The sequence below is a fragment of the Notechis scutatus genome, chromosome 9 (assembly GCF_049901735.1).
Source record: "Notechis scutatus isolate UNSWTSFEM ecotype Mainland chromosome 9, rNotScu1.2, whole genome shotgun sequence".
Classification (NCBI taxonomy): Eukaryota; Metazoa; Chordata; class Lepidosauria; order Squamata; family Elapidae; genus Notechis; species Notechis scutatus.
Genome location: NC_142017.1, coordinates 11,010,535 through 11,034,319, shown reverse-complemented (window position 1 = coordinate 11,034,319; position 23,785 = coordinate 11,010,535). Strand labels below are relative to the sequence as shown.

At 45.2% G+C, this 23,785-nt stretch overlaps 1 protein-coding gene across 1 annotated transcript in view; it reads right to left on the bottom strand.

The window, feature by feature from the left end:
• Positions 1–5,294: 5,294 nt before the first annotated feature.
• The window catches only part of EDC4 (enhancer of mRNA decapping 4), a 43,868-nt gene continuing 25,377 nt past the window's right edge, over positions 5,295–23,785 (bottom strand). Inside the window, exons 20-29 of the mRNA XM_087971573.1 lie at positions 23,070–23,222; positions 20,798–20,834; positions 19,255–19,435; positions 17,304–17,459; positions 15,968–16,083; positions 14,562–14,727; positions 12,074–12,260; positions 10,258–10,477; positions 8,719–8,882; positions 5,295–6,174 (exon numbers count right to left, since the gene is read on the bottom strand). Coding sequence (XP_087827699.1) covers positions 5,982–6,174; positions 8,719–8,882; positions 10,258–10,477; positions 12,074–12,260; positions 14,562–14,727; positions 15,968–16,083; positions 17,304–17,459; positions 19,255–19,435; positions 20,798–20,834; positions 23,070–23,222 — 1,573 coding nt within the window. The 3' untranslated portion in view covers positions 5,295–5,981. The remainder of the gene's footprint in view (positions 6,175–8,718; positions 8,883–10,257; positions 10,478–12,073; positions 12,261–14,561; positions 14,728–15,967; positions 16,084–17,303; positions 17,460–19,254; positions 19,436–20,797; positions 20,835–23,069; positions 23,223–23,785) is intronic.

Here is a 23,785-nt window from a genome sequence, read left to right as displayed (position 1 = left end):
AGTAGTTCCCAGGTACTTGAAGGTGGAGGCGCGCGGTAGCTCCTGCCCGTTCACGTGGATGGAGCCTGTCGTTCGTTGTCAGTGGTCAGGTATTCGGACTTCTTTAGGTTCAACCGGAGCCCGAACTGCTCGAGGCGGTCGTGCCACTGTTGGACTAGGTGCTCAAGTTCAGCCTTGCGCAGGTTGGCCAGGAACACATCATCGGCGTAGAGCAGCGTCCATGGGGCGGGCGTGTGCAGGTCGTGTGTAATTGTGTCCATCACCAGAATGAACAGCAGTGGTGAGAGAGCAGAGCCCTGGTGTACGCCGGCGGTGATATTGAACTCCTCTGATATCCCAGCTGCCGCTTTTACACGGCTTTTGTGACATCTGTATAGGAGTTGGACCCATTGTACGAGTAGCTCGGGCACGCCGTGATCTCGTGGTGCGTACCAGATGAGATCGTGCGGGACTCGGTCGAAGGCCTTTTCCAAGTCCAAGAAGGCAGTGTGGAGCGGGATTTTCTTCTCTCTGTGAGCCTCCATCAGCATCCGCACACATAGTCAACTTCTGATGATTGTGTTATATGAGCTCACATGGGCTATTTTCAAGGCAGATGTATCTGGAACGTAAGACTAATAAGAGTTGAAAGGGATCTTGGAGGTCTTCTAGTCTAACCCCCTTATCGAGCAGGAGATCCTATGCCGTCTCAAATGGTTATCTAGTCCCTTTTTGAAAGCCTCCAGTGATGGAGCGCCCACAATTTCTGAAGGCAAACTATTCCATTGGTTGATTGCTCTCACTGTTAGGGATTTCCTGCTTAGTTCTAGGTTGCTTCTCTTCTTGGTTAGTTTCCTTCCATTGTTTCTTATCTTGCCTTTTGCTGCTTTGGAAAATCTCTGTCTTCCTGAATTTCTAAGAACTCTTACAAGTATATTACAAGCTCTGCCATTGTTGTAGGAAATGAGGAATCTGGTAAGGAAATCTCTCTGAAATAACAACCCACGAGATTATGGGTTGTTAGTGCAATATAAAAAGTGGGCTCCTTCACTATTCATTTTAGAATAGAATAACAGAGTTGGAAGGGACCTTGGAGGTCTTCTAGTCCAACCCCCTGCCTAGGCAGGAAACCCTACACCACTTCAGTCAAATGGGTATCCAATCCATTTTAAAAAAACTTCCAGTGTTGGAGCATTCACAACTTCTGGAGGCAAGTTGTTCCACTGATTAATTGTTTTAACTGTCAGGAACTATCTCTTCTTAGTTCTAAGTTGCTTCTCTCCTTGATTAGTTTCCACCCATTGCTTCTTGTCCTGCCCTCAGGTGCTTTGGAGAATAGCTTGACTCCCTCTTCTTTGTGGCAGCCCCTGAGATATTGGAACACTGCTACCATGTCTCCCCTAGTCCTTCTTTTCATCAAACTAGACATACCCAGTTCCAGCAACTGTTCTTTATATGATTTAGCCTCCATTCCCCCTAATCATCTTTGTTGCTTTTTTCTGCACTCTTTCTAGAGTCTCAACATCTTTTTTACATCGTGGCGACCAAAACTGGATGCAGTATTCCAAGTGTGGCCTTACCAAAGCATGATAAAGTGGTATTAACACTTCACGTGATCTTGATTCTATCCGTTTATGCAGCCTAGAACTGTGTTAGCTTTTTTTTACAGAAGCCCCTTAAAATCTGGTTGTGCCATTAGGCCTGCTGACCCCACGGGATCGATGATATATTGAGGTGGGCTCCATTGCTATTAACATCTGGTGTTTCTCTCTCAGCCTTTTTGTTTTCTAAAACAAGTTTTAATAATCATAATTGTTTTATATATATATTGGTTTTTAGTCTTGTACACCGCCCAGTCACTTGCCCGTATACATTTGATGAGTAAAGAACTAAAACATCCTTTGTGCACGCACAGCCTTTTTACCGAAATGCTTCATCTCAGTGCAAGAAATTTGCTTTCTAAATAATCACTATATTTTCAGGAGTAGGATTTGCATTATTATTCCAGGAGTTGAGAAGATTGGTCCAAAAAAATTGCTCAGCTGGCTTCAAGGCCTAAGGTGGGAGTAGAACTAACTCTCCTGGCTTCTCTCCCAGTGCCTTTTCTGGGAAACTGGCTTTCATAGACTAGATTACAAAATCAAAACACAATGCAGGCGTAGTTGCAGAGTCTCTTCCATGCCGTTGCCGAAATCCCTCGAGCTATTGGGAATCAAGACCATCTCAAAGGTGTTCCAGAGGTGTTCCAGTCGCCAACTGGTGGGCCGGGGACCACTGGTAGTCCGCGAGAAAATTTTGGTGGTCCTCAGAGAAATGTCCCCCCCCCCCAAAGCAATTAATCCAGGCTGCGTGGGAACACAAGGATGCGCTACCCACGTGGCCTGCCCACCCACTGGCCCCCACCCTTCACTCGAGCACAAACCTTACCTTGAGTAGAGCCATGTGAGCTGGAACTGGAAGGCAAGACCGATGGCGGGGAAGGAAATCCACCCCAGGGTGGCTTGCTGGCATTGGTGGGAAAGTCGGTCCCATATTCCAGAGCTTCAGTAGTCACAAGATTGGCCCTTTGGTCATCCCAGAGCAGCTCCTCCAGTCCATGGCAGGCCGGTGCACCCGGGTGGAGGAGCAGCCGCTGCAGGATGACCAAAGGGCCAGTCCTGTGACTCCTGCAGCTCTGGAATACGGGACCGACTTTCCCACTAACGTCAGCAAGCCACCGTCAGTCAAAATTCATATTAGTGGTCTGTGGGATTTTAAAATTATGCGTTTGGTGGTCCCTGAGGTCCAAAAGGTTAGAGACCTCTGCTCCAGAGGCTTCCATCCATACGATCCAACCATCCCGTTATCTCTGCCCCTCAGCCTGTGGCAAATGCTCTGAGTTTTTAATCCAAGGGTTTATTTGAAGAATGCCTCAAAGGAGCATTTTTCGAAGCAAAGCCCATTGCAATCAAAAAAGAAACAGGAGCCGCAAAATGGCACGTCACAGCTGCTTCCTAGAGCCCAGGAATATTGGATGTGGAAACTTCTGCTGAGGGCCAGCAAAAAAAAAAAAAAAATGGCTGATGCTGGGATGAGATTCCCCCTAAGGGTGGGATTCTACCAGTTTGCACCAATTCGCTAGAACCAGTTGTTAACATTCTAAGCAGTTCGGAGAACCGGTTGTTAGAAGAAATTACTGGCCTAATCCTGTAAGGAAGGCAGGAAGGAAACATTCTGGTCTTGCTTACAAAAATTGCCTGTTAACCCTTATTATGTTCTTGGCAGAACTAGACTTCCTGTCTCAGGAACTTCTCTGGAGTTTTTTTCTCCCTCCTTTGCTGGTACTTTGCTTGTGTGGAGTGACCGTTCAAAGTTACAATGGCACTGAAAAAAGTGATTAATGACCATTTTTCACACTTACGACTGTTGCAGCATCCCGTCATAAGGCCAGGCAAGGAGATGCATGCCTCAATGTGAGTGATATTGAGTTGGCTATGCCCAGCCAATAACATGACCACTAAGCCACACCCACCACCCAAGCCACGCCCACAGAACTGGTTGTTAAAAAATTTGAATCCCACCCCTGGATTAACCACCTGTTAAATGGCTTTCTGGCTGCTGGGTGAGGAACAAACGGGGATCAGAAGGTGTCAGGTGTTGTCTTGCTTGCCAAGGTGACAAACGTCACCTCCACGTTGGGAGGAAGGGTTTGAAAAGGACCATTGGGGCAGAATCTGAGAGGAATTTGGGAGCACCCACAGAGGGGCACCTCAGGAATGGGAAGGGACTGAGGAGGGTGTAAGATGACTCCGTTCAGAAGACGGGCAAAGGAGCAGTTGGGGTTGGGATGAATTTGGTCACCTGTTGGGCCCTCTTGGAATTAAACAGCCAGACTCCACATCAGAAGGAGGAACCCTTTGTGCAGCTGGCGCCGACACCTGACAAATTGTTTTAACTATTGCATTTTTATATTTTGGTAGTCTGTAAATTATAGAGTTTTATCTTTTTAATATTGTAAGCTGACCAGAGTTATCCTGCTCTAAGATGGGGTGGCCAATGAATTGAATGATGGATGTATGGGTGTATGGCTGAATGGAGTAAGGAAGGAAGGAAGGAAAAAGAAAAAGAAGGAAGGAAGGAAGGAAGGAAGGAAAAAGGAAGGAAAAAGAAAGAAAGAAAGAAAGAAAGAAATAAAGAAAAAAGAAAATAAGGAAGGAAGGAAAAGGAAGGAAGGAAAAGGAAGGAAATAAAAGAAAGAAAGAAAGAAAGAAAGAAAGAAAGAAAGAAAGAAAGAAAGAAAGAAAGGAGCCAAAGCAAAGAATGGGGGCTATCTGGAAGGGACAAAGCCACTCCTTCTCTTACCATCCTTATTTCTCCCTTCCTGCCCAGTGAATTGGCAGAAGCAGGACCAGAAATCTGTCCCAATGTCTTACTTGATCTCCTGAAAAGGGCTCGTGACAATGAGCCCCCGGTTGCATGTTCCTGTCATGCTTCTGTTGGAATCTGATCTCGAGGTGGGGGTCGAGCAGCTGACAGGTAGTGGGAGTATGGCTCCAGTTGTTGTGGAAGCAACTGGGGAAGGGCAAAGTCTGGCTGGACATTCAGAGAAAGACCCAGGCCCACCCCCCTCTTCATCCTAGGGCACGCAGAGAGGAACAGAAGGGAGCAACGGGAGTTGCATGGTTTACGGGGGAGGAAAAGGCCCTGATCCCCTTCATTGGCTGCAGCTGAGAAAACAGGATTTAAAAAGGACGTTTATGCACAGCACCTTGATGGAAACAAAGCGTCAATTATATTTGTTTGTCGAGGTTTATCTGGGTTCTGGCATCCTCCCAACTGTATGTGGTTTGTTATCTTTTGAAGTCTGCAATTCCTTATCCTGCCCTGTCTCGTTAATTGCTGCAGCACGGTTTGTGTTGATTTTTATTTATAATTTATATGTACTTTGGGTTTGGACTGAATTTCTTCCCTTTAAAGACTGTTCTTGGGAGAGTTTCTTCTCCAGCCGTTGATAACTGGACATTGGGGGTCAAGTTGGAGGCATTAAAGGGACTTTACCTATTTTTGTGACTTTGTTGCTTTTGTGCCACGTCCCAAGTCATCACAGTTCCCAAGTGATGCAAATTTCAACCCGCGGTCACTGACAAACCCAGAGGTCAGTTTTCCCACTGGCTGGATGTGCTTTGCTTCCTCCTAACCGTGACTTCCTGAACGAATAAACCAGATTTGTTTCGACTGATGAGATATACATCAAAAGCAAAGCATTGCGTTTTAGGAGTGCCCCCCGGGGTCCACCCATGCAGGCGGGAACCCAACTCAAGGTGAGAAGGAAGAGCTTTTATTTATTTATTTTCCTCCAAAAAAAGTCATTTATTGAACTTGTCTTTAAACATTATTCAAAAAAGAAAGAGTTAAAGAGTCTAGATAAAAACAAAAGGGAAAAAAAAAAAACAATGTGGTGCGAACACAATCTCCCCTCCGACTAAAAAGGAACTGTCTGATCCGTAAACATGCTCCACCACACGGGGTGCCCCTCCCACCCCGCGCCCCGGATGGGGAAGGGGGCCTTTGCAATCTTCCCACGCCCCCCCACTCCTGCCACCCACAGCACAAGGGGGGGGGGTTGGCATCTCTCCCTATGGCTACCGTGATTCTACGGCCTGCTCATCCTTCCCTGCCGGGCAGGGGACCCCTCCCCACGGCCCACTCTCAAAGGGTTGGGAAGTGGGGCTCTTGAGCTCCGAAGCCGGAGGAAAGCTGGGATTTGCGTGTTTCTGCTTGCACAAGTGCCAAAAAGTTGACTTGCACGAAAAGGAAGGGTACTGTTGTTTTTGAAGTGCAGGGGGAACTGACTGGCTGGGCTAGGGTTCATCCCACTCCCCGCTTGGCGTGGCCACGTTGAGTCAGCAAAGAGCTCTTGGAGGAGGAGGAGGAAGAGGAGGGCCAAATGGAGAAAAGTAAAAAGCCGCCGCCCTTGGGTTAGCCCGGAGAGGCGCCGTTGAGCAAGGGTGGCCGGAGACCTGTTAGGACATGTTGTGGGTGACCAGGCCTTGCAGCATGATCATCAGGCGACGTGCGGGCTTGCTCACGTTGTTGTGAGGCTCCACCTGCAGGAACTGGAAGAGTTTCTGGCGCACCTGGTTCATCACCGAGCCCATGTGGTCGCGGGTGATGGGATCGCTGTGATCGAGGTGCATCACTGCCTCCTCCAGGTAGCTGCGGGGGAGAGAGAAAGAAAACAGCTCAGAATAAGCAAGTCATTTCTTCCGGCTACAATATGGTCAAGGAAGGCCTGGGATGGAATGTGGTGAGGAGGGAGGGAGGGTGGAGCATTGTAGAGTAAGAGGCAACTCAACCCAGATATTATGTGGGAGAGAAAGCGGGTGAAGACAGCCCCTCCCAAATACAGGCAGTCCTCAACTTACACAACGGTTTGTTTAGTGTTCAATGTTACAATGGCACTGAAAACAGGGACTTATGACCCATTTTTCATACTTGTTGTGGGCCTATCGGCAGCCTACGGAGCTGGCAGCAAAGTTGGACAGTGAGGAGGAACATGGGCCAGTCTGGCAATCTGGGGAAGATTCGGACGAGGGTCCTGCATCCAATACAGAGATGGGGCCAGGGCCATATGGGAGTGAGGTGCTGATTCCGGAGCCTCCAGAATCTGACAGCAGCGAGGCAGAGGAACAAGGGGAGCCTGTTCCAGTGTGCGCACGCGCAGAGCTGCCAGAAGGCAAGAACAGTTAAGACAAAAGGGACGACTCAGCCTTGGAGGTGATTGGCATCTCCCATAAGACATAAAGGAGGAACAAAGGGACAGGAATCTTTGCAGGAAGCAACTTTGTTCGTACCGGTTTGAAACCTGAAGCTCGGTGTTGAATTTGTGTTCCGTTTTGGTCTTGTATAACTAATCGGACATTTAGTCGTTGGCAGAATTTCAAGGAAGATAAAGGTGCGTGATTATCAGACTTATCCTGAAGGACTTTGGCAGACTTCCATGGGACTATTTACAAACTGTTGGAGACTCATTACGGGCTGTGAATGACTAAAATTCATAGCCATTGATAAGAAAAAAAGGGTTTTGGGACTAAGGTGTGTTTGTTAGTGTCTCAACAAGCCTTGGTCAGAACAACCATTGTAGCATCCCCATTACATTTGGATGCTTGACAACTGACTCATATTTATGACGGTTGCTGGGTTCAGAAATCATGTGACCCCTTTTATGACCTTCTGACAAGCAAAGTCAATGGAGAAACTAGTTTCACTTAACAACCATGTTACCAGTTGAGCAACTACCATGATTCCCTTAATGAATTGCGGGAAGAAAAGTGGCAAAATGGGGCAAAACTCACTTAACGCATTTCTCACTTAGCAATGTCAATTTTGGGCTCAATTGTGGTCGTAAGTCGAGGACTATCTATAGTCCTTGGGAGGACATGGTTCATGTGAATAGCAGAGTGCCAGATTTTGCCTTAGAGATGTGAAAACAATAGACAACTGAGCTTGGAAGTATTACATTATTATTTTGGTTTGGGGTTCGACATCAACCTTTAAATTTGGAAGAATGGGTTTGCTTAATGACGGTGTCACTTGCTTAACGACTGCATGATTCACTTAACAGCCGGTGCAATAAACGACAGAAAAACGGTCACGTTGTCTGCCTCAACTTACAATCACAATGACCGAAGATCGGATTTCCTATCACAATGGTGGTTAAGTTGAAGAGTATCTGTGGATGCCAATATGGGTTTGTGTCTGGCCACTGGGTTTTCAGCTCAAAAGCCAGAGAGGCAGTTGGAAACCGGTGGCTCCCACCCACCCTTCCCGCCCAGCAAAACCAAAGTTACATTCAAAATAATATTGTGCACATATGGTTGGCCTTTCTCCAATCCAAAATCTTTTTATTTTTATTTTTAAAAGCACTGTCTTGCCAGAGGGATTATCTATGGCAGTGGTCACCAACCAGTGGGTCGGGGACCACTGGTGGTCAGCGAGAAAATTTTGGTGGTCCATAGAGAAATGTCACCCGCAAAGCAATTAATTCAGGCTGTGCGGGAACACAAGGCTGCGCTGCCCACGTGGCCCGCGGGAACACAAGGCTTGCATCACTCGCATTGGGAACAACACGAGGTAGTGAGGGGAGGGGGGAAAGGGCAAAGGTGGGGGGACCTGCCCCACTCACCCCACGTGCCTGGCCTGGCCACTGGGCTGCTTCTTTCTTCTGCTGCTTTTGGCAGCACGCAAGGAAAGCAGCAAAAGTCTTTCTTTCTCTCCCCCAAACTCTGCCAGAAATGAGTCTTTGGGACCCTGAAAGGCATCCTGCTCCAAGAGGTTGCATTGGCATGACAAGTCTCACAAAGACTCATCTCTGGCGGAGTTTGGGGAGAGAAAGAAAACTTCTGCTGCTCTCCTTGCACGAAGCCAAAAGTCTCTCTCTCTCCCCCTCCCTTGAGAATGGAGCTGGAGATGGTATCCTGCGATCCCAAATAAAGAATGATCGATCAGTAGGAAAATGGGGTGGGGAATTTTCCTGCAGACTTTTCTGGGGATTTTCCCAGGGTCTCTGCTGCTTTCTGCAGAGACCCTGGGAAAACATCAGCAAGCCACCCTCAGTCAAAATTCATATTAGTGGTCCGTGGGCTTTAAAATTATGAGTTTGGTGGTCCCTGAAGTCCAAAAGGTTGGCATGATCTACAGTATCCTTTTGAGAGCGAGACAGGGTTTACCTTCTTGGACATACCACTAAATTTTACTCACTTGAGTTTGAGCTCTGTCTGGGAGCCTAATTCTGAAGACAGCTGCTGAATGAGAGACAGAAGGACAGGCTGGGACAGAGGACAAGGGTCCTGTCCGAACACTTGCTGAGGATCAACGGTCTCACAGACATAGAGGACCAGATTCAAATCGGCTGCAGTGAGAGCCTGCAAGGGTGAAAAGAGGCATACAGGAAATCCAGAGGAATGCTGGGACATTCCGATATAAAACAGGAAAAAGCACTGGGGTGATCATTTCCCAGAATTGCAATCCACCCATGCTCCATGATTTGAAGCACATTTTGGCTCTCAAGCGCTGATGGCATTCCTATCCCATGACCACTATGGAATTCTTAAAACACCCAGACGTTGCACAGATGTTCCAACCGTGAGGAGGCAAAAGAATGCTAAAGAGTTATTAAACTGTTCTGATTGAGCCACAGTGGCGCAGTGGTTAGAGTGCAGTACTGCAGGCTACTTCTGCTGACTGCCGGCTGCCTGCAATTTGGCAGTTTGAATCTCACCAGGCTCCAGGTTGACTCAGCCTTCCATCCTTCCGAGGTGGGTAAAATGAGGACCCAGATTGTTGGGGGCAAGAGGCTGACTCTGTAAAACCACTCAGAGAGGGCTGTAAAAGCGGTATATAACTCTAAGTGTTATTGCTATTGATCCCAAATGCAAAAGAAGTCTGTCACCTCAAAGTAGTAGGTCCTCCTTTTGGCTGTTGGGAGGGCAGGGTTGGAGAAAGGATGGCACATGGATACATCTGATACCAGTATGCCCAGGCTTATACAATGAATTACACATTATTCTGTATATGTATATAATGTGTAGAAGGGATGTGGTGGCTCAGTGGCTAAGATGCTGAGCTTGTCGATCAGAAAGGTCGACAGTTTGAATCCCTAGTGCTGCATAATGTAGTGAGTTCCCATTACTTGTCCCAGCTTCGGTCAACCTAGCAGTTCGAAGGCATGTAAAAATGCAAGCAGAAAAATAGGGACCATTTTGGTGGGAAGGTAACAGCGTTTCGTGCACCTTCGGCGTTTAGTCATGCCAGCCACATGACCACGGAGACGTCTTCGGACAGCGCTGGCTCTTTGGCTTTGAAACAGAGATGAGCACCGCCCCCTAGAGCCAGAAATAACTAGCACAATTGTGCAATGGGAATTTTTACCTTTACCTTATATAATGTGTGTGTACGTGCGCACACACACAAGCTCAACAGCATGCAAACATCTGCAAACTTAAAGCTGGAACAGGCAACATATAATCTTCCAGATGTTGCTAAGCAACCACTCCTAACTACAACAGTGAGGGATGCTGGGAGCTGTAGTTCAGCAGCCCAGAAGTTCCATATTCCTGCTTTTGAGAGAGACACCTAAAAGGACACCAGGAGATGCAGCTCAGTATCTTAGTTTTGAAAAAACAAATCCTCCGTGGGTTTTTCTATCTTAAGCCCTGCAACTGGTGCCCGGAAGGCTCGGTAGGAAGACGTTTCTGTGGGTAGCTGGAGAGTTTACCTGGCTTTCAGAAGGTGGCATACCTGTTGGAAGGCTTGGTTCAGGTGTCCCTGCTGCAAAAGTTGCAGCATGTGAGCCTGCTGGGACTGGAAGTCTAGGTGAGTGGCAGGGATGGGCGTGCCTGCAGCGGAGCGCATGGCCTGCATGATGCTGGAGGTGACCGCAGCCTGCTGCTCCTTCATGGCCGTGCTCACCTCCCCCTTGATGACTCGCTGCACCTGAGCCAAGATGGACTCTTGCATGCTGGACAAAAAAGGGGAAAAGAACAAAAAGAGGCCGTAAGGTTCCTACAACACAGAGGGTGCAGAACACACACGGGACAGAACACATTTTTTGCCCTCGCTCAACACTTCCTCTTGGGGATGAGCCACAGCGGCTGCAGGCTCCTTCTGCCGACTGTCTGCAATTTGGCAGTTCAAATCTCACCAGGCTCAAGGGTGACTCAGCCCCCAGATTGTTGGGGGCAATGGGTTGACTCTGTAAACCGGTTAGAGAGGGCCGTAAGCAGAGGTGGTATTCAGCAGTGGTGGTATTCTGGAGAACCGGTAGCGGAAATTTTGAGTAGTTTGGAGAACCGGCAAATACCGCCTCTGACTGGCCCCGCCCCCATCTAGTCTCCGCCTCCCGAGTCCCAGCTGATTGGCTGGGTCTTCTTTTGCTGCTCTGCACAGGAGAACGGAGCTGGAAAGCAGGTTAGTGGGGTGGGGAGGGAATGGGGATTTGGCAGTATCCTTCCCCTGCCACGCCTACCAAGCCACACCACACCCAAGCCACTCCCACCAAGCCACGCCATGCCCACCTAGCCATGCCCAACCGGTAGTAAAAAAACTTTGAATCCCACGACTGGCTGTAAAGCACTGAAAAGTGGTATATAAGTCTAAGTCAGGGGTAGTCCACCTTTTTATACCTATCGCCCACTTTTGTATCTCTGTTAGTAGTGAAGTTTTCTCTAACCGCCCCTCGGCTCCACGGTATTGGTGATTTATAAAGTGGGGGACAAAACCCCCACCGCCCACCATGAAAGCTGGAACACCCACTAGTGGGCGGTAGGGACCAGGTTGACTACCACTGGACTAAGTGCTATAGCTATTGCTATCTAACACCATGTAGCAAAACAAAATAACTGGCTCTAATCCAGCCAAACTGTCTCTTTACATCCCACCTAGTTAGAGAATGGCTTCATACTATCAATTTTATTGAAGGTTTCCACAACCTGGAGCTCCTTAAATGTATCAGACTGAAAGTCCAAATTAAAAAAAAAAAAAGTACCAGGTTTAACAAAAAGTGGTCATATCTCCTTTACAGGGCCTGAATAGCCATAAGGGACAGCTTGAACACTCTACTGAAATTCTAGAGCAGGGGTGTCCAACCTTGGCAACTTTAAGACTTGTGGACTTCAACTCCCAGAATTCTGGGAGTTGAAGTCCACAAGTCTTAAAGTTGCCAAGGTTGGACACCCCTGTTCTAGAGGTTCTTTTTTTTTTTTTTTAAATAAAATGTGGATCAATGGTAATCATTTTTCACACGTTCTCCTCATTGCTCTGAGCACATCATTTTTCTTTTGGCAAGACGGGCGGGCAGCTTCCGGTGCTGAGAAGTCTGGCTAATGTGGTAACCCTCAAGCGTATCAGGACAGACAATCAGAAAACGACACGGGTCCAGAATTCTCTTAATTCACATACCAGGGCATCAGTTGGCTTGTGGATCTTGTCTAGGGTCTACCAAAGGGACCCACAACACTTAACCTGGCTTTGTGGAAGTGCATCATAGACGTTACAACAGTGGGTGATAACCAACTCCTCCTACAGGGGGCGCCCACCTAGGTTCCCACGTACTCACTTGCCCACAATGACGTGAAGCTGATGCTGGATCTCAGAATGCACGCTGGCTGTAATGGTGGATGCCATTTGGTCAGTTGTACTTTGGAAAGAGCTGACCATCTGCCGGAGCTGGCCCAAGAGGGAGTCCCGGGCCTCTTGTTCCCGCGCCTTCTTAGTCTTCAGCTGAGCCTCCAACTGCAGAATATCTACGAGAGAGAGGATTCATACATGTCCAGTGGGGTGACTCATGTCCTCCATTTCCCAGCGCTGCTTCTCATCGTCTTTGCTTACAGTCCCTGGTACCGGTTATATCCTTGGATTACAACCGGTTGCTTATCAACCGTTCGGAGTTACAATGGCCTTGGAAAGTAAACTTACAACCCCTTCTCGAAGTGGATTTAGACTTATGACTGTGTGGCTCCCTTAATGACCACTGCCACTTTTGTAATGACTGTTGTAAAAATAATGGTAAAATTGAGTTCTGATCACACCGTGACTTGGCTTATGACCGCAATGACTTACAACCAAAAGGCTCCAATACGGTTGTAAGTTGCGGACTACTTGTAAAGTATCTTATGTCTTCACTCTCACCCAAACATTCTACCATTTTTCAAACTCTATGGTTAAGGTATAGGGCAGTGGTGGCTAACCTTTTTGGGCTCCTGTGCCAAAAATTGTGCGCGCGGTTGCATGCTCACGTTAGCGTGCCAGAAGGCAATGCGCCCCTCTACCCCCTACGCATGCGCGTGCAATCCCCTCGCCCCTTACCTGCACTGCGCCTCACAGCTGATTTTCGGCCTGTTTGAGGCTTTTTTCGGCCTCCCAGAGGCTTCAGGAAGGCTTCTGCAGGCTGAAAATTAGGCCTGTTCTGTCACTTCCTGTTTTTCCAGAAATACCGGAAATGATGAAACGGTCCTAGTTTTCATCCTGAAAAGCCTGCAGAAGCCTTCCTGAAGCCTCTGGGAGGCCAAAAAAGACATCAAACCGGCCAAAAGTCAGCTGTGAGGCACGCGCATTCGCAGTGAGGTAAGTTTGCCTGCAGGTTGCGTGCCGGCACAAATGACTCTGTGTGCCACCTGTCGCACGCATGCCATAGGTTCGCTATCACGGGCATAGGGAATTCATGAATTGACATGAACCTCACCCTAATGTCTTGCCTGGAAATCTACTGTGGTTTTTCTGTTCATACCAAAAAGTGCAATCTGGAGAGGCTGGAGACATTGGCCAAAGTATTGGCAATCTCCATTGATGAAGGTTTCACCTGAAAACTCTGACATCAGTATCAATCCGGAGCAGTGCATCTTATTCAAAATCTCACTGGAATCCTGTTCAAGGAGATTTCTTTTGAGTCTTGCTCGGTAAGACTAACCATGATGTCAGCTTTGGAAGCCATGTTAGCACCAGAAGCTTCCACGCTGCCACATTCTTGTGCTTGGGAAATTGGGAGGGGGGGTTTCATGGAGCGTTGTGTAGTTAAACATAATAGCATTCTTCTTTACAGTCAAGGTCATGTTATTCCTGCACCTGGATGAGGATTGGTTGAGGGGATGTCTCAAGTTGGGACGGGATGGTGATTGGGGCATGTGATGGATTGATGGGTGCAGGGGATGGACTTGTGATTTTTAATTATTGAAGGAAAACCCAGAACTCTCATATTGGGGGTTTCTCAGACTATGACTTTTCCAATAAAAAGAAACTTTGAGAAAATGCCTGTCTTGGAGTTTTTGACTGGAGTTTGTCAGAGTATATTCATGAACTGGAATAAAGCTTAGTAACAAGGTCTGAATGAATTGAGGGCTGAAACTTAAAAGAGATAATGTGGGTGTGGTTTATCTCTGTTCTGTGCTCAGCTCAAAAGTGAAAGAGAAACTAACTTGCTTCCTTGCCTGCTGAACTAAAGTGAAACTGATGTCTGTTTCTGAGCTAAAGCTGAGTTGCTGTTCTGCTCTGAACCTGTAACATGTCTGCTTCTGTTTGAGTTTGCTCCATGTTGGAGAAATCTACAACTGGTATTGTAAAATTTACTTTATATGTTTATGAAGAACTTAAATGAAGCCTTAGTCATCTGTGTTTACTTTTCTGGCGCTGAATTTATGCTGCAATACTCTGAACAGAGTTTGGTTTGGCTGGAACGCTGACATTTTAAATGGACTTTAAACCCAAGCCGTGCACAACAACAACAAAAAAACCCTCTTTGAAACTTTCAAGAGTCTCATGGAAATTATTCCAAATGGAAGAGAATTTCCATTATTGTGGAACACCATCATGAGAAGATGTTCAATAATGGCCAGTTGGATACTTCCATCAGCAGAATTAGCTGAGACACACACACACACACACACACACACACGGCCTCCCAAGGCAGAAGTTCCACTGTTAGATTACACCTTGAACCCCTAAACTGTTCAACTTACATTTGTTTCACCTGCTTTGGTAAACTGTTACTCCTATTTCCTGGTTTGGGAGCAAACAGTTGGGAAACAGAAGGGCAATTAAAAACGACATACATTCTTGTGTGCCTTGCTTGAAGGTGTCGTTGATCTGCTGGAACATAGACTGGCAGCTCTTCTCGAAAGCAGGTAGAACTATACTCTGAAAGGCCTCTCGAAATGCTGTCTGCATGGGCACCTGTAAGGTATCAGTGGCTGCCCGGGCGATGGTGTCGATAAGGTTCTGGAAACCAACAAGGCAGAAATCCCCCCCAGGATTAGCAAAACGATCTCCATGCAACGGAGGTCACTAAAGAAGTGGCCCTTCCTCTCTTTGATTGAAGCACTAATCCTGCTGCTGTCTTAAGGCTGTTTATGCCGGTAGTCCTTGACTTACAACCATTTATTTAGCGATCGTCTGAAGGGATGATGGCAGGGAAAAAAGTGAATGATGACCGGAGCGGCATCCATAGAGACACATGATCAAACTATGCGTGCTTGACAATCAGGCAGGTACTTACTTACAATGGTTGAGGCATTCTGGGGTCATGTGACTGTCATCTGTAGCAACAGCAATAGCACTTAGACTTATATACCACTTCACAGTGCTTTTACAGCCCTCTCTAAGCAGTTTTACAGAGTCAGCACACTGCCTCCAACAATCTGGGTCCTCATTTTGCCGACCTCAGAAGGATGAAAGGCTGAGTCCGCCTTGAGCCGGTCAGGATTGAACTGATAGCAGTGGGCAGAGTTAGCCCACAATGCCACATTCTAACCACTGGGAAGAAGGAAGGAAGGAAGGAAGGAAGGAAGGAAGGAAGGAAGGAAGGAAGGAAGGAAGGAAAGGAAAGGAAAGGAAAGGAAAGGAAAGGAAAGGAAAGGAAAGGAAAGGAATAGCAATAGCCCTTAGACTTATATATCGTTTCACAGTGCTTTTACAGCCCTCTCTAAGTGGTTTTACAGAGTCAGCCTCTTGCCCCCCAACAATCTGGGTCTTCATTTTGCCAACCTGGGAAGGATGAAAGGTTGAGTCAACCTTGACCCTGGTGAGATTCAAACTGCCAAAGTGCAGGCAGCCGGCAGTCAGCAGAGGTAGCCTGCAGTACTGCACTCTAACCACTGCGCCACCATGGCTCGTTTTTTGTAACCTCCTGATGGCTTCAGACAGGTCAACAAGTCAGTGGGGAAAGTGGGATTGGCTTAATTGTTGTGTCATTCACTTAAGAACTGCACTTAACATTGTAGCAAAAAAAAAAAAGTTCGTAAAATTTGGCGCAACTCATTTAGGACCTGCTTTGGTTAGCATTGGAAATTCTTGTCCCAATTGTGGGCATAAGTCGAGGACTGCCTGTAGCTTCAAGCTGAGCAGGTGTGTCACCTGAACAGAACAGCCAGCACAGAATGTGCTCGTACATGCTCCAAAACAGGTGTCTGTCATAGCAGAAAGAATTGGAAAGAAATCTGCTCTTGGAAGCTTCTCTCACCTTTGATTTCACCAGTTTGGCAATGTTCTCCTTCAGAGTTCCTTCGATGGCTGTTAGCTTATTTGCAATAGTGTTGCTCAGCTGTCCAGTGATGGGATCCAAGCTCTTAGATACACCTGGTAAACGAAAGAGGAGACGGAATTCTTTATTTTGGGAATAACCAGATAGGAAAGGCTGGAGATGAACCCCCTCTGAAAACAGAGGGAAGACAACACATACAGCTCCAGATATTGGAGACCACCTCCCTGCATCCTTCATCTTGCTCCGGTTGGCTACAATTCATTGGAGTTTAACAATATCTGTTGTCTATCAAACTATGAACTGTGAGCATTCATATTATTTTCTCTTGGAAGGGATAGATAGATAGAGATAGATAGATAGATAGATAGATAGATAGATAGATAGATAGATAGGGATAGAGAGATAAAGATAGAGAGATAGAGATAAAGATAGAGAGATAGAGATATAGATATAGTATATAAATATAGATAAAAGATAGATATATAGATAGATAGATAGATAGATAGATAGATAGATAGATAGATAGATAGATAGATAGATGATAGGGATAGAGAGATAGAGATAAAGATAGAGAGATAGAGATATAAAGATATAGTATATAAATATAGATAAAAGATAGATAGATAGATAGATAGATAGATAGATAGATAGATAGATAGATGATAGGGATAGAGAGATAGAGATAAAGATAGAGAGATAGAGATAGAGATATAAAGATATAGTATATAAATATAGATAATAGATAGATAGATAGATAGATAGATAGATAGATAGATAGATAGATAGATAGATAGATAGATAGATAGATGATAGGGATAGAGAGATAGAGATAAAGATAGAGAGATAGAGATATAAAGATATAGTATATAAATATAGATAAAAGATAGATAGATAGATAGATAGATAGATAGATAGATAGATAGGAAAGAGAGAGAGAGAAAGAGGGAGAGAGAAAAGGAAGGAAGGAAGGAAGGAAGGAAGGAAGGAAGGAAGGAAGGAAGGAAGGAAGGAAGGAAGGAAGGAAGAAAGAAAGAAAGAAAGAAAGAAAGAAAGAAAGAAAGAGAAAGAAAGAAAGAAAGAAAGAAAGGGTGCTATCGAGGAGAATTGCATACGCTTCTCATGGCAAGTCCTTGGAATCGAACTCATGCCCTTGAACTAGGTTCCATCTTTTTTGGGGGGGGAGGGGGACGAATTTCCAGCTCAGAATCCAGAGCCTTGAGAGAAAATAGCCAAAGGGTGACCGGACTTCCATTTCAATGTGTTCTCCACGCAGGATGCTTTGCAAGCAATTCATCACCCGCTGGGCAAAACTTACACGGGGGAACAGTTTTTTTCATCTCCTCGCGGATGGTCCTCTCCAGCCGATTGCAGGCAGCCGTAGAGAGGGACTGGGAGAGCTGCTGGGAGAGGTGCTCTTGCAGCTGCCCACTGCGCTGCTGCCCTTCCGCCAGAGCCTGTTCCAGCCTCCGCTCTGAAACAAAGAGTTAAGGAACACAGAAAGGGTGCACGGACTAGAGATCCCAAAGACTGCAACAGTAATAGCACTTAAAGACTTATATACTGCTTCTTAATGCTTTGCAGCCCTCGCTAAGCGGTTTACAATGTTAGCATATGTCCCCCCCCAACAATCTGGGTCCTCCTTTTACCCATCTTGGAAGGATGGAAGACCAAGTCATCCTTGATCCGGTTAGGATCGAACTGGATCAAATTAGCCTGCAATACTACATTCTAACCACTGTTGTCACCACGACTCGGATCAGACTCAATAGCAAGACTCCAGATACACAACTTAGTAAGGTTTGACTTGAGAGCCAGTTTGATATAACAATCAAGACATCAGGCTGGAAGCCAGGATGGGGTAAGTTCTAGTCCCCCCCTTAGGCATAATGCCACCTGGGTGATCCGAACCAGCCATTTTCTCTCAGCCCTAGGAAGCAAGCCACTTTTGAAAAACCTTGCCAAGAAAACTGCAGGGAAAAAATGGCTTGACAAGACTGATATGGCTAGCTAATATTCTTTTTACAATATACTAGGAAGAAACCACTAAGCAGTTGTTTGCCTGTGAAGGTGCAATTCCCTATTCTGACTCTTCTTTCTTTTCAGAGCCACCATGATACAGTAGTTAAAGTGCTGAACTAGGAATTGAGGGTCCAAATTCTAGAATTCTTTTAGGCCCAGCTGGGAAATGTTGGCCCAGTCACTCCCTCTCAGCTTTAAATAAATAACTGCAACCAACAGGTTGATAAACAAAACCTCTTGCTGAAATATGTGCTGATAAGCTTTGCAGTGAGAACTAGGAGAGCTTCGTTATGGGATGAAAAATAACAATAACAAATTCTTTCTCTCATCCTCTCACATTTTTATTAACTTAAAAGACTTTTCATCTTTTGTTCCTCGGCCTTGAAGATAGCATTTCTTCGCTGGCAAACTTTGGCTGTGACTTTAACTCCCACACTGACTACAAACCACTGATATTGCCAAGTTAAAAAGCCTGTGCAGCAGATAGTGGGGGGAAAAAACCTGAAACCTGAGATGATATTGCTCAGAATAAAGAACTGGCTGAGGGACCAGTTGTTGGATGTGACAGGAGACAACTTCCTAAAAAGAAATGATACAAACTTCCTTGTTAACTGGACTTAGCTAAAGAGGACATTCTTCATATTGTTTCTCTTTTTCATATTATATTATATTAATTATATTATATTATATTATTATATTATTATTATGTTATATTATTATTATATTATATATTATATTATATTATTAAATTATATTATATTATATTATATTATTATATTATATTATATTATAATATTATTATATTATATATATTAATTATATATTATATATTATATTAATTATATTAATTATATTATATTATATTATATTATTATTATTATTATATTATTATATTATATTATTAGAATTAAAAAAAATAGGTGCAGTGAAATTCATTTCAGATAGACGTTTTAACCTTTTCTGCTTTCTCAAATTTGTCAAGCTGCTTAAGAGAATGCACTTTTCTTTTTACGACCCTGTAATCCCTTTAGTATCTGGTTCTGAGGTATAAATACAGCAAGTAGAAAAAAACAACCACTAACTATGTCAAGCAAACAGGACATCCTCCTCTTCCTTCCAGCCAAGTACGTACGTGTGTGTGTGTGTGTGTGTGTGTGTGTAGAAACATGAAACTCCACAAGAACGCAAGGCCACTAACGTGATCCCCAAACCCACGGTGTGGAACGGGACCCGCTCTGAGAAGATACGCTCCTGCTCCTGCTGGGAGTCGATCACCCGCTCGATGTGACCCATGAGCGAGCTCTGGACCCCATCCAGGTGATCTGCGAGCCTCTGCATCAGCTCCATCTGATTTTGTCTCAGTTCGGCAATCTCCCTTTGCTGGGTCCTGAGCAGAGACATCAGCTCCTCCTGGTATTCAGGAGCGCTCTAGAAGCGGGGTGGGGGGGAAAGAGAAAAGACGGCAAAACATCAGCCTGCGGTGATTTTCAGTGGAATCTTCCTGTTTTGTTCGGAGGAAACCCAACTGACTTTGTCCCTCTCGTAGGGAATGAACTGGGCTCACCCATGGTGGACAGTCGTTTGGGAGAAAGGCCCCCAAAACATATTCATAAATGACGCCAAGGAAGAAACATTGGGGAAGAAGCGTTTATTTCAATTAAGGGGGAGGGGTGTGGTGGCCTAGAGGGTGGAGCGCCTCCCTCACAATCAGGAGGCTTTGAAGTTCGATCCTAGGTAGAGGCAGGTATTTCCCTCTCTGGGCACACTGAGAATACCTCCGCTAAACAAAACTCCACATTGGCGATAGGAAGGGCATCCGGCCACTAAAACCAGAGGTGGGTATTCAGCAGGTTCTGACCAGTTCTGGAGAACCGGTAGCGAAAAATTTGGAGTAGTTTGGAGAACCGGCAAACCCCACCTCTGACTGGAGATTTTGCAGTATTCTTCCCCTGCCACGCCCACCAAGCCACACCCCACAGAACCGGTAGTAAAAAAAAATAATGAATCCCACCACTGACTAAAACACTCTCTGGTTCCGTTCAGTTGCCCAGACTCCAGCCCGCAAGGGATTATGGGGGCCATTAAATGAGGATGATTTATTTCAATTAAGGTCTGTGGCCTGAAGTTCAGAAGAACTACAGGGAATGTCCATGTTCTAATTGGCCTCCTTGATACAGATTTCAAAATTGATTGTACCACTTTTAAATACATCAGCATGGCTAGACTTAACGTAGGCTGGATTGGGAGGCAATTATGCCAACAGACTTATTTTCCTTTGATAGAAAGAAGCGATCAGGTGGAACAGATCAACTCTTAAGCAATAGGAACAGCACTTAGACTTATATCATGCTTCACACAGTGCTTTACAGCCCTCTCTAAAGCGGTTTACAGAGACAACATTTTGCCCCCAGCAATCTGGCTCTTCATTTTATCAACCTTGGAAGAATGGAAGGCCGAGTCAATCTTAAACTGGTGAGACTCAAATTGCCAAACTGCTGGCAGCTGGGAGTCAGCAGAAGTAGCCTGCGGTCTTGGACTCTAACCACTGTGCCGCCATGGCTCTTAAGGTAACTCTATCAAGTTGTAAATTCTTTAAGACAAGCATAATCATGGATACGAATGATCAATAAAATATCTAGAGACAGAGCCTTAAACAAGGGACATTATTGCAGAACTTAAACTTCATCCCACAATTCCAAACCTGTGCAATTTTGGAGGAGGGGGAAGGAACAGAAAGGCACTTCTTACGGGGGAGAGAAACTGCAAAATAAATAGAAAGTTTGCACCAACCTGCTGATCGAAGGACCTTGGGGACTGTGGCACATCCCTACAACCGAAGAAAAGCTGTTAAATGATGCGCTGGAAGGGAGGATAATTACAACTTCAATTTAGATGGCTCTTCCCCCAATTGAAAACAACCCTCTTCTGATAATTTCTCACCCCAGTAACCGAGTCAAGGACCTGTTTTCTCAACACCAGGACAACAACAACAATAAAGGGAAGCACAAATTCCTAGCTTAACAAAGATCCTTCCAATTTGGCGCCTCCCTGGAGGTATGGCAGCACAACTCTTCACATAAGAGAGTGATGGTTTAAAATAGGTTGAACTATAATGGTGGAACTGAATATTGCACTTGAGACTGATAGATGGTTAGACAAATAGATAAGAAGCTAGCTAGCGCCTGAAGGTTTCCTAGTATACAATATGTGTCATTCCTGCTTTAATGTTCTTTTTTTTTGTAAAAAAATTATTTAGGTTTTCACAAAACATAATACAAATAAAATATCTTTTTTTGAGAATAGCATGGTCCCAGGTTATCACTTCTCCATACAGACACAAACTCAATTTCATATTCATCTTTGTGTTCTATTCCATATCTTATTACTATTTTAACATTTTCTCAATAATTTTTCCCTTCCCTTAGTTTTCTCAACCTTGCTTTTAATTATCTCATTCCTGTCTAAATCCAATTATATATATCTTTTTCTAAGTTTCAATATCTTTCTAATTGTTGTATTTATACTTTTGTCTGCCCTGTTTCAATTTCATATTTTCTTTTCTCATATGAAAGAAATATGAAAAAAAATGGAAATATTATAAGTGTTCCTAAGGAAGTATGATATCCCATTGAAAAGAAATGTTAAAGATGTTAAAAACTATAACTAACATTAATGATAGAGCTGAATTGAAATAGAATAAGTATTTTATTTATTATTGTTATATATATATTTTCTCTTTAAGAACTTAGTGTGTATTTTAAGAATGTACCAAGCAGAATTCGACTGGAAGTTGTGTGTTATATTGAATGTTGCAATTGTAAAAGCATAAATTGAAGTTTAAATAAGAGTTGAATGGACAAAAATTAAAAGATATAAAGGTGTCATACTCCAATCAGTAACTACAGGGGAAAATTCTGTTTTAATGTTCTAAGCGAGTGGTGGCTCACTTTTTGGGCTCCCGTGCTGATAATTGCGCATGCGCTTGTCTTCTCATGCTCGTGTGCCATCACCCAGAAGGCAATGCGCGCCCCCTCCCCATGCCTCCTGCGCATGTGCACGTGACCTGCGCTGCGTGCTTCTGTGCATGCACATGCAATGCGCACTGCTGCTTTTGCGCATGTGTGTCTCCTGTGCATTGCCGTGCATGCGCGCCAGATAGCTGGTGGCCGGGCGGCATGCACGTATGCGCAGTAGACCTTTTCTACGAGGGCTCGCATGCTGGCAGTAATGGCTCTGTGTGCCACTTCTGGCACATGTACCATACGTTCGCCAGCACGGTTCTAAGCTCATGGGAGAAGTAGAATTCCGACAGGAGACTTTCTTGGTTGACAATGCCACCTTTTGGCTATTGGGCGCTCTGTAAGCAAGGCAGTGTATGGTGACCCCCCTGGTGAAAGAGGGTATCGATCTTACAATTGTGAGACGCATCCCCAACAGCCAGTGCCAGGGCAGAAAACATCCGTCCGAAAGCACAGCGCAGTCCTTTCAGCCGTTCCAAGAAGGCTCCACACCCATTTGCACCACTTAGATGACCCTGAGGACAGAGAGAGACCTCCAAGTGCCCTCAATGACCCTCTAAAAGGAGGCAAATGACCAGCTGTCTGCAAGGAGTATAAAAACTCCCATTCCCCAACCATCCAGTCAGAGCTGAAGTTTTTCTTGGATGAGAAGCAAAATGTCTTCAAAGTAAAAACAGAAAAGTCCACCTGCCTCTTTAAAATGCATCTTTGGGACAACCCTGACCTGGATGACTGAGAATTTCTATAGATATGTGAGACTAAAAGCTTATGGAAATGGTCGGTCTGGTCTGGATCTATCTGTGTCTGTCTTTCTGTCTTTCTGTCTGTCTTTCTGTCTGTCTGTCTGTCTGTCTCTCTCTTATCTATCTATCTATCTATCTATCTATCTATCTATCTATCTATCTATCTATCTATCTATCTATGCTTACCATATCTATCTGTCTATCAACCACCACCTATTTATGTCTCTCTCTCGGCCTTTCTCTCTGATTGGTTGCCAAATGGAACGCTGCTGTTTCCAACTACTGAACAGATACACCAACCTGTCGTCTTTCTTCCCCTTCCTCTTCAGCTTTGGGGAGGCCCGAGGAGAAACTTTGGCCTTCCAGTCTTTCACTGGCAGCCGCTGGGCAGTCACTTTGGTTGTGAACCCGCCTGAAGTGGTAGCCAAGCCCGCAACTTCATCATCGTGATCGCTGCAGAGGAGAAGAGAACAGGAAGGCAGTTTGTCAGTTTGGCAAAGGATCTCATAACAGGAGTCTCAGATCGACTTTAGCTCAGCAGTGGAACAAGGTGGTCTTCATCAAATGGTGAATTTAGGCTATTATTTTTGCCATCCAAAGAAGCAGCTGATGGATCAGTTTTCCTTAATAGGACACCCCGTTCTTCGCCAAGAGAGCACGACATCGAAGAAGTCTTAAATGCATTTCATGTTTGGTTTCCTAATATTGACCATTTCATTGAATTGAAAAGGAACGGATTCAGATCTTCTCCATCCAAATCCCAGAGCCACCTTATATTAGCCAGCAATCCCAGTTTCTACTGACAAGCCTGACTCTGACATGCAACTGCCAAGAAGAAGAAGGCTAGTGCTGAACTGCTGAGATTCAAACGGTCCATCTTTCTCTAAGCGTTATCAGATTGCATTCGTTGGCGGTCTTGGATGGGAGCCCGTGAACATATCATTTGGAGATTTGATCTGGTCCGATCTCCGAAATCAAGATTTCCAGATGTCAAATCCAACCAATGGTTGGACAGG